Genomic DNA, 14,393 nt, shown 5'->3' with positions numbered 1-14,393 from the left:
TGCTGCGTTATAAAACACAAATATCTTCTGTAAATAAAAATGGCGATTCTTATTTTCAAGTGTTTGATATACCAATGAAAACATAGCTATGAATATTGCCTTTAATTCATAGTGACAGCTGAATTGAAAGACAAACAGAGAAAAGAGGAATTTACAGAGGGAAAAAAAGAGGAACAGAGCGTTAGTGGTTGATAGATTGCTCTTCAGAACAAAGTTAGAGATCAGAGCACACAGACCTGAGCTCCTTAAACTCTGACTGTTGGACACTACTGTTTCTCAAGCTATGTCCACACAAAGGTAATGTACTTTTTCTTCTCCCTTACAATATATTTACATTGTGCATCTAAAAAGTTTGTTCAAAATGTTCATCATTGCTATAAATGTGCAGCTTTTTGTTTCATTCATTATGTTTAATTTATTTAATTGATTTTGGTGTTTCAGCACAATCGTAGCTTTTCTGATTGGGACCATAGCCATCGTGTCCCTGATGAAATCTGACTGTCTGGTTTTGAAGGAAGATGAAAAGGGAATTAAACTGTGTGTCACATCGAGGCGAGGAATGAAAGACCTCTCACATAAAAGTCTGACAGAAGTTCCCTCAAATCTTCCCAATGAGACGCAGTATTTGGATATTTCTTATAACTCCATCCAAAGACTGACTGGAGCTCCTTTTTCCAGACTGTCACAGCTCTGTTTCTTAAAAGTAACTCACTGTGGCCTGCAGGAGATTTCTCCCAGTGTGTTCAGTCACACACCAGCTCTCAAGGTTCTCAATATGTCTTACAATGACTTACCTATCATCCCTGACATCTCACTGAAACATCTGAAAATCCTTGATTTGGCAAACAATCTGTATAATAGCTATCGAATTCCAGCGTCATTTCAAAACCTGACGAATCTGCATGTGCTGTCATTAGGTAGTAGAGCTGCTCTGTCAGTCAACTACAATGACTTTGATCCACTGATGATGACTTCTCTGCATCATCTGGATTTGGGAGCAGGAATTAACTGGCAAAAGTATGATTCTGGTGCTCTTGCAAAATTTAAGTCCCTCCAAAGGATTTCCCTTTTTGCATCTTTTTGCAGGGATTTCGGTATGTTTGAGAACGTCCTTGTGGACTTGAATGTGACAGGGGCAACATCGTTGAGATTCATCACTGTCTTTCCAGACAACTGCAATGTCAGCGGCAACCCTTTTAAGAGCCTGACAACGATGCCATTTATACAGAATCTCACCATAGAGAACATGTGGATTAACAGCTCATTTATGGAAGCATTTCTAAAGAACGTGTGGCTCTCCTCCCTTTATGACCTTTCATTTGTCAACATCACATATAATGAAGATACACTGGACGGGTTTCAGTTTCGCACCATTAATCACACAATCAATCTTTGCTCAATTTCCTTCAACGGTGTGAATCATTATCAATACAAATACCCCACAATCAACATGAGCTTCGAGGCCATTTCAAATCTGAACTATTTAAAGTTCTCTGGTACCGGAATGAACATTTTACCCTGCAATGCCATATCAGCTCTGCCGTCACTGGAGACACTAGATCTGTCAGATAACCTCTTAACGGATTCTGGCTTCTGGTGGTTTCAGTGTTCGTACACCTCTGTCTTCCCTAAACTGAGGCAACTGTCTTTGAGCAAGAACCGCTTCATCAGTCTTTCATTTATCTCTGAGAAGACGTATCAGATGAAGACATTAGAGTCCCTGGACCTCAGCTTCAACTCCATCTCCTTGGATGGGAACTGCTCTTGGCCTGCTCATCTGACTGACCTCAGCTTGGGAAATAACAACCTGGGCAACAGTGTCTTTCAGTACCTGTCACCAAACTTTGAGAGGATCGACTTGTCAAAGACGGGAATAACAGCCATAACACAAGAGGATCTGTCTCAGTTCCCCAAGCTGACACACCTCAAACTCAGCTCCAACAGCATCCAGGTTATCCCTACAGATCTCATGGCCCCAGCTCTACTCAGTCTCCAGGTAGACCAGAACACTATTTCATCTATATCCAAGGAGGTCTTGGCAGGACTTCCCAGGCTTCAGACCCTCAAAGCTGGAAGCAATCCATTTGTCTGCTCATGTGAGTCCCATTGGTTCGTCACTAATCTCAACAAGTCTTTGCTCCCGGACTGGCCCTTAGATTATACATGCAGCACCCCGCCATCGTTTGCAGGCCTGTCACTCTCAGAGTACAAAACCAGTGAGCTGTCATGTGAGACGTGGCTTCAAGCTACAGTCGCTTTGCCTGTAGTAGTAGTTATATCTGCAGCCATAGGTCTGGTTTTCTATAAATGTGACGGAGTGTGGTATACAAAAATGTTATGGGTGTGGATCAGGGTGAAGAGGAGAGGCAAAAAACACTCCAACATGTTGAATAATGCATCGTATAGTTATCATGCATTCATCTCCTACAGTCATCAGGATGCTGGTTGGGTGGACAGCCAGCTGGTGCCCTCTATGGAAGATTCCGGGTTTTCTCTATGTGTTCACGAGCGAGACTTTGTCCCTGGTGACTGGATCATAGACAACATCATCAAGTGTATGGAGTCCAGCTACAAGACACTGTTTGTCCTCTCCAAACATTTTGTCCAGAGTGAATGGTGCAACTATGAGCTCTTCTTTGCCCAGCACAGAGCCATCAGTGACCAGCAAGACTCTTTAGTCTTCATATTACTAGAGCCCATTCCAGCTGAGTCTCTGCCCAAGAGGTTCTTGAGACTTAGGAGTTTACTGAGGCAGCAGACGTACCTTGAGTGGCCGAAGGATGAACGGAAGCAGCAGGTTTTCTGGACAAGTCTTAAATCCATGCTGCATATGGCAGATAAATCTATGGTTCTAAAAGATGTGGCTTTGGCCATTTCAGATACAGTACCTCTGTTTACAGACCAAGTATGAGAGTTTCTCTAAAAGTTGATCAAAAAACAATACCAGTATTTCTTTGCTAAGTTTTGGCACAGATCTAAGAATTTGGTACTAAAAAGACTTTGGAAGATACTACCATGATTTGTTTAACTCAAAGCATCGTCATACCTTCATATGAACTCTTTGTGGTCAGTATGAAATATTTACAACAACTTGTAATGCTTTCAGTGTACATACACACATATTATTGTATTGAGTATTGTATTAACATTGACACTGCAGGTTCTGCAAATACAGATTGTGAGTTGTAAATAGTGATCAGTCACAATGACAATCCTTTAACAAAACGGTAAAACCAGTAACGACTTAACATATAACGACCTAAGTTTCACTACCAATACCAAAATAAAATGTTTTCAATGCCTCGCTTTACATATTTCAACAAAACCTTTTTTTACAAGAGAAGTTAATTCGTTTATAAGTAATGTGTTTAAACCCAAGCACAAACCTTGTCTTTTTTTTGCAACTTTTTTAATCAGAATAATAAGTAAATAAGATTATAAATCAGACCCTATATTTGATGCCAACTTTTGAGTTTTAAAAACTACATTAGAAACACATTAACATTCAAAATTAATCCCTGATTTTTACTATTCAAAATATATTCATGATAGTTACATTCTATTGTGATAACCCTGTCTCTTGTACTGGTGTTGTAAATCAGTGGTGATTAGCTTTGGTCGAAGCTGTTTCATCATCAGTTAAGTTGCTTTGGTTGACTGACAGCTGTTTCCTGAAATCTACTGCAGATTGTACTTCTCCTAATACACACTGGAACAGACTGGAGCATTGCATGACGCAAAAATTACATAAAGTTTTTTAGTATTCACAGCTGCAATGTTCAATTCAATAAATAACTCAACTGATAATTCAAGATATTTATAAAGACACTTTAACTAGTCAGATGTTTACTGAACAAGATCTGCCTGGACAAACACCTGTTATGATATTGACAACTTCTCTTTAGATATTTGATAAAAGAAAAATATATATTCTAAGCAGTAACTCAAATTCAAGATACCTCCCCATTAATTCATGAGTCAGTGTAAGATTTCCCACCGTAGTGTGATATGTCAGTTTAAAGTTAAAATGGTTTGGCATTGAGCTTAAACAGAAAAAAACAGCTGTTTGCTGTAAACACAATGATAACACAATACTTTTCTGATGTTATAAATATTAAAATATGATTAGAGATATTTAGATTTCAAATATAATGCAGCATGCCTTTTCCCAGTAGAGAGATGTATAATTTGTGCTGTTTTATGGTCTTTTGTAGAGCTTCTTTTTTTAATGTAAGGAAATGTCGCCATCTACTGTTTGTAATGACACTCACCACACACCAATGTGAAGGAATTAATTAGACTGAGATTTTTCTTTTCTATTTTTCATTATGCAATCGCTTAAAATGAAAGTCCATGATAAATGTATCATTTCAATGTCTATGTAAATGTGGTTCCATATCACTGTATGCCAGTGTACTGGGTCCCCAAATTCTTAATTTTAATATACCATGTAGGCTTATACTATGGTACCGCTTTGTATATGGAACTCTTATAACTAATGTTTGCTTAAATGTTAATAAACCATTTATTCATACTTTTTTAGATCTATCATAAGTCCATTTTAAGAACAACTGTTGTTTTCCCAGGTTGTAAAAAACTAAACACCCTTGGATGGTGTTTGTCAAAAAGATAAATAAATAAATAAATAAATAAATAATTTTTATTTTTTTTATTTTTTGCAAACTCACGACCCAAAAGCTTTTCCGTAAAGCAGTAATACATTATTGATTCATAAAGACATTAGGGGTGGATCTAGAAAAAATATTCATGAGGTGGTCAGAGAGTGGCATGAATTCTTTAAGGGGTGACAGAAATACATGCTAATTTAAAGCTGCAGTAGGTGATTTTTACAAAAATATTTTTCTCAAATTTGCTGAAACTTTCACTATATCTTGACAGTAGTACATATATTTGCTTGGAAAAGCCACCAAATGAAGACATTTGAACTAAAAAAAACACAACAATAGTATGGCATTGAGTGGTCGAAAGACTAGAAAGGCTTTATAAGTACAGTCCATTTACCATTTAAATGAACGTATCTGGTTTTACAGTAATCTCCCATGCCTCTAGATGGCCATGATTAGTTACAACTTATAAATTATATTATAATTTTTTTATTATTGTTGATTTTCATTTTTTATTGTCCTAGTCCTCACAGTTTAATTTCTTGCAAAAGCATAGATTTTTTTTTTGCAATGCTGACGTTCGACAGTAGATATACTGTCAATGGTGTAACTTGGATTCGTTAGCAGAAACTACAATTCCCATCATTCCATGTGTGTAACAGAAATTTGCGCCGACTCACTGAGTTGTGTAGTTGCCCCTGTTCTCTCCTCCTTTAATGTAAGATGGTGGTTTGTGGTGTAAGTAGGTAGCAGCACCTTTATAAGCTTATAGAAAAGGCCGGTGCCTTCCTAAAGACAACGGCCCCACATACAGCAGCGTTCTGTACCGGAGCTTCTGTCCCACACAGGCAGACCTCTCCCTCTACATCCTGGAGAGGAACCTCCAGTAACACATAGGCAGGGTGAGTATCCACACTAACAGTTACCCTTATGAAACCAACGCCATAAACTGGGCTATCTACTGAATCATCATTTTCACTGGAAGACATGAGTGACATAGTTCAGCCAGCCCTGTCTGTCAGGGGCGCTGCTCCGGGAAGAGAGCCGAGGCAGCCCTCATTCACGCTGGGGTCGCTGTTTCGGTTATGTCGGGCTCTGCCGGCGGAGGGCAGGCCGCGTAAACTCCTTCCTGACAGACTTTTGTACGCAACATAACTTATAAACAATAAAGCAGTGTGCGAGGGAGCGGCAGTGTCTTTTGGTAACTTTGGTGGGGGGGTTGTCACACAGTGAGCGCCGTTTTCAGGCTACAGCAGCCCTGTCTGCCCTTAGCCTACGTCATACAAGACAGACAGTAGCTAGCAGCATTCCAGGCAGCCAGCCAAGCCGGTTAGCATAGCTGGTTAGCATAGCTTAGCTTAGCCCGGCAGCGCCCCGCTGAAGTGTCACTTCAGTAGGTACACGACTTTCAACAAAGCTGCCGGTTCTAAGCCTCAAGCAACACTGCTTGTATTTATGTACTTATTAATAGGAATGTGAAAGTTCGATAAGTGCATTAACCAAGATGGCACTAAACACTGCTAACAAACTTTGCATATTAACCCATAACTTGTTTGGCGCAGTTAGTTTGTACGCTGATCATATGATGAATAATTAAGCATATAGTTGTGTTCATCTTTCGAGCTCGCAAGAAAAGAAAGCAACCCGAAAATGCCGTGGGGCAGGTGACATGATATGAAGTCAGTAATTATTGGAGTAACCTAAACAAACAGCACTGCTTGTGGAAGTGGTCAGCCTGATTTCTCGGTGAGAGCTGGTTGTCTGTAGCTCTGTGCTGAGACTGGACTCATCCTCCTCAACAGTTCTTCTAGCTGTCTACAAGCCAGCCTCAGAGGCAGACAGTGGCTGCTCACCATGTTTTCTTGTCATGTGCAGTTTTTATGGCCTTGATTATTGCAATTTGCATTCAGAAATCAGAATCAGAATCAGAAACAGGTTTACTGGCAAGATTCACACATAGGTCTGCACAATTAATCGCAATATTAATAAAATAATAAATATACATGAAAACGGGAGCGCCCGGTAAGCTCAGTGACTCATAGCCATGCACTGAGGCTGAGTGCCTGCTGCAGCGGCCCAGGGTTCGAATCCGACCTCTCTGCCCCCCTTTCCTGTCTGTCTTCAGCTGTCACTATAATAAAGGCAATAAAAGCCCCAAACAATACATATATATATATACTATATATCTATATACTAGGTATATATTATAATTTATATATTATATTTATATTTATATATTATATTTATATTTATATTATAAATTTATATTTAGTATAAGTATGATAGTATAATGAAAACAATTTGCAAGTCAAATTTTTAAATGAAGCCATTAATATATGAAAAATATTGTAAAAGCAGTAAGACTGTCTGTGCCCCTTCTCTCAATATATGAAAACCAGATGCATTGGGCCTTGTGGTGCTCAAAGTGCCAAAAATGCATTTGAGCTCAACAGCAATGTCTCTTTCCAGATAATCCACAATTTGATGTCGGAACTGTTTTCTTTCTTTATCAAATCACTTACTGATTCCTGATCAGTTTTCTGTGTGGAAAAGTAGGCCTACACAGGTTGTCAGCATTAGCAATGATGTTTTATAGCAAATAGAAAAAGTCATGCATGTGACTCAGGTGCACATAAGCTCCACTGTTTAACTGCGGTTTGATTTGGAACCAGTTCTCAGCTACATGAGATGAAGAAGATGATGCTGGTGTTTCCACCCTTACTTGAAATGGTCACTTTACAGACATTATAACAAGCACAGTTATCACCTTTGGACCGTTTCTTGCTCTCCACCATGACTCCTTCTGGTTGCAAGTTTCCAGCAGCATAGACACATGAGTGTGACATCCTTTTGCCATATGCACGTGACAAAAATATGCCGGCATCAATAAAAGGAATTGATAAGCTCAGAGGTATATGGTTCAAATGGGTCGGACAATTTGGAACCAGTTCTCGATCTCCATCCCTAGATAAACAAGCTGTACGCTGCTTTCCCAGCAGATAGTAAACGTTAGAGACCAGTTTTAGCCTTTTTAAATTCAGGCCAAGTTCTTTCCTGTACAACTGCTTACTGTAAGTTATTAATGGAACTTTTCTTTGACACACTCTTGTGGCATTGCTTCCTGCTCTTGATCAGTATGAGTGTTCATGTTTCTTTCTGAGCATGCGGACAAGGCATTGCAGTTAATCATTAATGAGTATAAGTCAGAGTGTGCTTTATTTGTGTCAGTGTTGTTCTGCATGTGTTGCCTTGTGTGATGTCTCCAGCCTTCCCCTCAACAGAGCGTGTGTGGGGAAAGTATGGCAATGTTGTTTCAGGTAACTGACACACTGTAAATAGATTTATTTCAGCCCCTTCCTTTTTCTCTTAATGAGGTATGTTCATCTTGTGAGTCACTACAGTAAAAAGGTTAATGTGAACGTACATGTAGGCCGCCGACGTGGGGACGAAGCTCTTCTGTCCCACACAGGAGGGGAAATTCAGTTTAAGCAGATCAGAACCGGCCAGGAAGGCAGAGTAAGTGAGGAGCTTTTAGTGTTACCACACTACATTTTACCCTTCTACTAAAAGCCTTTTTGCACATGACTGATATTTCTGATAGATAGACTCGTAGTGATTGGGACTAGGAACCTAGTGTGTTTCCACCACAGCTACCTCGGCCTACATTAGGTTTTGGGAACATTATTTTATCCCCCCAAAGGTCCCTGCTCAAGGGCTAGTGCTTTTCTTACATATAGGATATTTGGGGGTGGGTTACTTTGTTTTTGGTTCATTGTGTTTAGACGCACCAGGGGAAAGCATATGACAGACAGACCAACAATGTATGATGTTGTGCAGGTTGAAGCAACCTTCAGTTCCTACGACTAAAAGTTGTGGGAACGTGGTTACACACAGACAATGGTGGCTGTCCTGTCAGACTGTTGGTGCCAGGTGATTTCAGCAGATGGTGGTGTGCGGATGGTGTGTGCTGAGCTAAAGGTCCCTGCATTAACAGGTGGCTGACAGGATACCACAGAGAACTTGATTAGAAGAGCGGGTTTCCAGAGGTGGACAGTAATGAAGTAGAAGGACTTTGTTAGTGTACTTAAGTACTTTTTTCAGGCATCTGTACTTTCTTTACAACTTTTTACTTTTCTTCCTTACATTGACAGTAGAACATGAGACGGATAATCTGTGAAAAAAACAGCTTCCTCTGGCTCCTCCTAGTGCTCCTAATGGGATTTGCACCAGTCCACCAGGCCTGAATGAAAACAACCAATCAGAGCAGAGAAAGATGGAAAGATGCTTTGGGTTGGAGGCATGAAGATAGCTGATTGTTGAGTCTCATTCCCAGGTCACCAAATACCGACCTCTTTCTCGGCTCTGATTGTTTTGTTTTTTTGTTCAGGCCCGGTCTGATACTGATAGGATAACCAATTCATCTTAATAAAAATATGGAGACGACAATAACTACTGTTTATATTTTTACATTGACAGGTTTATAATACTAATCCAATATTTAGAGAGCCTTCATCAGCCCTTCAATAAAGAATACATTACTTTGTTGTGACTTGTTTTAATAGCCTTAGTTTGTTTTTTATTATATGTGGAGACTAAAAGATGCAAAATGCACATTTGCTGGTTAATCAAAAGTCAAAACTGTAAAAGTGAAATGAAATAAACAAATTATAATAATAAAATAATTGCATAATAAAATCAGGCTTAACAAGCATAAAATATATGCTAGTTTAGGTTATTATCAGTGCCATTATTGTGTTATTGTCAGTTATGTTGAAGAGCTCCTTTCAGCTGAGGTGAGGTCACGCAGTCATGTATGTTTTTCCTTCAGATGTACCATATTTTTTCACACACTTAAACCACAGCAGAGTAATGCCTCCACATGCACTCATACAGACACTGTTTAAATCAGCGGAGTCATGTGACCAACAATTTCAGTTTTTTTTTTAAAGTTTCTGGCAGTTTCACAGTACATCACACTATTTTTTTATTTTTTTAATGACTGAGTCTTATATAGGTTTATGGTAGCACATTGTACTGTCAGGAGTACATATAATATAAAAACATTGTAATGTCATCCAGGGGCAGATCTAGAGAAATAATCATGGGGTGTCCAGAGGGCGGATGGAGCCTTTAAGGAGTGGCAGAAATACCTAATCACAATCACATATATCAATATTATCATCAAATGAAGATATTTGAACTCAAAGACATTATTGTGGCACATTAGTAAAGCATTGAATAGAAATATCTAAAGCCAGCATTTGAAATCAATACATTGTATTTCCAAATACATGTCTTTGTTTTCAATTTCAATTCAATGAAATTTTATTTGTATAGCGCCAATTCACTTTTCATTGAACGTATCACTTACAGATATGATAGATCCTTAAATTATAGGTATTAATTAACATTTTTAAAACTGTATATTGAAAATGAATCTACATTAACGTATGAAATTTGTATTTGACATCAAACTGCGGTGGCGAGGCATTTTTTCATGGTGGCTGCTGCTACCCCATGACACCCCTGTAGACCCACCCCTGATGTCATCTTGATATACTGACGGCTTTGATTACTATAGCCTCTGCCTTAAAATATGAGAGAGAGGCCAACAACTCTAACATTCACAAGTATTTATTCAGATAAATGTTTCTCAAATGTTCTACTGCTCAAGCAAGAAACATATTGTTGTGCCATGGTGTTTTGCCCAGTTAGAGAGAGTTAACATTGGGTTATTAATTGTTGCATTATAAAGTTAGAACTGTTAACTGAGACTGTTACTAGAGCTCCCCTCTCAATACACACTACACAGCCTGCCCCACCCCTGCTTATCAGAGCAAAAAGCAAGTGCCTATTGAAGAGTTACAGCAGTCATTTCAGCTATTAAGATCATATGCAAAATGAAACCCAGCACTAGATCTTTTTTAAAAGGTAAAACAACATGTCCACTTTCTTTCACTCTTTCCAACAGGGGAGCTGCAGCCCCCACAGCCCCCCTCCTTCCCACACCAATGCAGCTTATCATAGAGAGCAGGAGGAGACAGAGCAGAGGTCTAACCAAGTAACCGCCGGTCTGTGCTGCTGCAACTTAAAGAATGTGGAGAAAGTTCATTACTTTGTTATAATTACTATAATTGTGTTGACAGTAGTTCAGCTTATAGTCCAGGGAGTTTACTGCCTCATATTAGTGCTATGTTACATGCAGACCAGCTGTGTATTGAGGGAGGTTGTCACTAAAGGCACATTTGGGCCCTGGGTCTCTCATTATCTGAATACTGACTATAGCTGAGAGATTTGGTGGCTGTTTAAGTGAAGGTTTCTCTCTCTGTCAGCTCCAGCGAGGATCTCATGGTTCAGGATATATGAGCCTAGCACCTGCAGTAATGCCGGCCTAACTAAAAAACGCAGTGTACTATTCAGACTCATTTCATGTAGCGGCAGCCAGCCTGCAAAGCGGCTCCCTGTGCCGAGCTTCTGGAAGAGCCAGTGATGACCATACATGTCCAGTGGGGAGGAAAGGGGAGGCTGCAGGAGCACCGCTGCTGCCCATCTGGACTTCCCCTTAAAAGAGAGAAGCCTTAGCTCACTCCACCCCCACACACGCTCAGGACGGGCAGGGTATTTTTAGCTGTCATCCGCTCACTCCCAGCCCTGCTGCTTGGGATAGACCTACATGGAAATCCTAGGAACTTCATCAGTAAAAGGACAGTACCGAAGTGTTTTCCCATTAGTGAAGATGAAGATGTTGTTGTGTGTTGGTCTGTCTTAAATCACAAAGTCAGACTGCACTTGTCCACTGCCTTACCAATTAGCCAGTCTTTTTCAAGCTGTCAAGTTTCCTGTTTTGTTTGTGTGTTGGGAGCAGGCTATCCATCTGACAAGGACGTGGCATCTGTACCATCATCCACAGGTCTCTGAAGGGAGGTTTAGAAGCATGGATTTGGGAATACCACAATTTGAGAAATTAAATAAAACGTGATTCAGGTGTTGTATCTGATTAACATTAGCCTGAGCTAAAGTACGACAAACAAACCCTCAGTAGCAAGGGAAGATTGTGATTTTGTTGTGAAAATGAGAAACCAAAACTTCTTATTAACATGTGTTATGTCTCCAAAATAGTGTGTAATAAGCACTTTTCAGAGAAGTTAAAGCTTATTTCTTGTCTCTTCTAGTTCTCTATAGTGTGATGGCAGGTTTGCTGTGTTTGCCACATAATTTTTTTTTAGACCACTCTCTCAAATTAATTTAAGCCAATGTATAAAGTCTGCAGCTTTAGACTACTACAGTAGATTGAGTAGTTGTAACAAGTTATACTCGGGTGCTGTGCAGGATTTTAAAGGGTCCTTGGGGGACAAAACCCGTCAGATTTATGTGTGTCCTGGTTGTCTGGTTGGGTTTCTTGTTAATTGCCTGCTTGTAGCTGGTTTGACAGCAGTGAGTTCAACTACACTTTATTTCAGGTGTTGGGTTCATATTTAGAAAAAAACTTTTTCATAGCAGCCATTTTGACATGAAATAGTTTTCTAAGCACAGGTGTTTCCAATGATACTAATTAAGGTTCTGTTCCATTTAATGAGGCAGAGCCTTTTCAGTGATCCAACATTCACATCCAGGGGTGTATTAAGAAGAACTGGATACAGTGTTGGGGTGCTGCTATGTGGTGCATGAAGTCAAAAAAGTTGGACAAATTACCTGAATCTTGATGAGCTGTTTGCTCTCCGACAGCCTCCTCATCATCAGTGTCAAAAGTCGACAATCATCATGGGTAAATGGTAAATGGACTGTACTTATATTGCACCTTTCTAGTCTTTCGACCACTACACTACATTCACTGATGGCAGTGGCTGCCATGCAAGGCCAACTGCTTACCAGAACGGAAACTAATCATTTTCTAATCATAAACTAATCGTATGTGACCACAGTCTTACACTGATGCACAGCATCGGGAGCAATTTGGGGTTTAGTGTCTTGCTTAAGCGAAAGGAGCCGGGGTTCGAACCGCCAACCTTCCGAATAGTGGACAACCCGCTCTACCTCTCAGCAACAGCCTGTACTCAATGATGGCTTAACACAGATCTGATGGAACCTTCCTCACCTTAAAGGTCCAGTGTGTAACATTGAGGAGGATCTATTGGCAGAAATGGAATATATTGTTTATAGGTATGTTTTCATTACCCTACAATAGTACAAAGTCCTGCACACTGGTCCTTTTAAATACATGAACCAAAGAAAAAATTCTTATTTCCATCCTGTTGTCTGCAGTGTTGTTCACTGTTTGGGCTCCCACTGGCCCTCTTTTAACCCTCTCTTCTGGTTTTCTGACAGGAGAATTGGCGCCACATACTGCTTATCTTGATGAACCGACTAATAATTGCATAACGGTAGTGGATGAAAACATGCATTAATTTGCATTTTCTTTCGCCAAATTACTCAAAATGTGGATAGAAACACGGCTATTCTCACAAGGTCTCGTACAAGGCCTTGTACTCCTTACTGGATCTCTCAAGTAGAGTGTGTGCAGTAGGATCTACAGTCTCATTAGAAAGTGCTAAATCTGACTCTCAGAAACAGCTTATCTAAACTCCATTTGAAAATCTTACACCGAGCACAAAATGTCAGACTGGTTTAGTCTTGCAGTTTTGTTCATTGTCTGTCCATTAGCCGAATACCCAGGCATGCATTAAAGTAAATCATGTGTTGTGAAATCACCTAATTCTTGCCAATTAACCGGCAGTGACCGCCTTCAGAGGTTTTTAGAGCAGTTTAATTGGCCACTGATCCAAACAAAGTTGAACATCTTCTCTCCAGCCCTCTGTGACACAGCTACATAATGACAGCTTCATTAGCTCTCATGGTTGTGACTCATAGTGAATATGCACATCACCCACTGGAAAGCAGCACTTTGATCGCCCTTACTGCTCATTGTTTAACCTTTTAAATCATTGACTCAAATCCTTGTGACTTTCTGTGATTGGCCCTAACAAACATATTTGATAACAGAATTGAATAAATTAATATAAATACTCTATCTCACTATATTTATTTCATGAAAGCAACATGTATTGTGTAAGTTGTCCTGTTTCACTATTTTTTAAAGTGTGGTTGTATAAGGTACTTATCCATAGTCAGTGTATTACTACAGTAGACGGCAGTCGGCACACCTCCAGTCTGGAGAGAGGAACTGAACCAACAACCTCACAACCACAAGCTTGCTCTGTAACCTTTATGTCACCACTGCTTACAAGTGGCTGGTACAACCCTGCCTTGTTCAGTTAGTTTTAGGGATGCACCGATATGAAAATTTTGCCCGATTACCCGATATCGCATAAATAAATTTTGCTGTTATGGCCGATAACCGATATTTACCGATATCGATATATGTTTTTTTTTTTAAAGTTTTCTGAGATGATAAAATTTTGTACAGACTGAAAATCATGCAAACTGAGTTTTTGAATGTCTTCCTTTATTTCAGAACGTATTTTACTTCCAAATAAAAAAAAAGGTTACAGGGCCTACCATAAAACATAAGTAACACAACCTTTACCACTTATCAAACATGCCAGTATTCATGGCAACATGTTTTCAGCTCTGTGCACTCCAATTAAACTCAAATCTGTGAAAAAGGCTAAATCAAAATATTCCAAAAACATGTCCTGACTGTTATTGCACACTTTTCACCTTGCACTGTCCATTTGCAATCATCATTCATTTTATTATCTTTTCCATTACCTTGTTGGTTATTGACCTGCGCTTTTGCCTGTCCTTGGC

General features: G+C 39.6%; 2 protein-coding genes across 3 annotated transcripts in view; both read left to right on the top strand.

The window, feature by feature from the left end:
- Nucleotides 1–197: 197 nt before the first annotated feature.
- On the top strand, nucleotides 198–4,581 carry LOC118337854 (toll-like receptor 1). Its single transcript, XM_035674977.1, has 2 exons — nucleotides 198–297; nucleotides 442–4,581. Exons 1-2 carry the CDS (start codon nucleotides 284–286, stop codon nucleotides 2,909–2,911), a joined length of 2,484 nt encoding a protein of 827 aa, XP_035530870.1. The 5' UTR covers nucleotides 198–283; the 3' UTR covers nucleotides 2,912–4,581.
- Nucleotides 4,582–5,303: 722 nt separating this feature from the next.
- Nucleotides 5,304–14,393, top strand: part of cnot4b (CCR4-NOT transcription complex, subunit 4b) — a 23,911-nt gene continuing 14,821 nt past the window's right edge. For both annotated transcript variants that reach the window (XM_035675027.1, XM_035675019.1), the window contains exon 1: nucleotides 5,304–5,527. The gene's annotated coding sequence lies outside the window, so the exon portion shown is untranslated. The remainder of the gene's footprint in view (nucleotides 5,528–14,393) is intronic.

Source organism: Morone saxatilis, unplaced genomic scaffold (assembly GCF_004916995.1).
Source record: "Morone saxatilis isolate NCDOM2014 unplaced genomic scaffold, NCSU_SB_2.0 Contig10, whole genome shotgun sequence".
Classification (NCBI taxonomy): domain Eukaryota; kingdom Metazoa; phylum Chordata; class Actinopteri; family Moronidae; genus Morone; species Morone saxatilis.
Note: the sequence above shows the minus strand (reverse complement) of the source record. Positions and strands in the feature narration are given on the sequence as shown.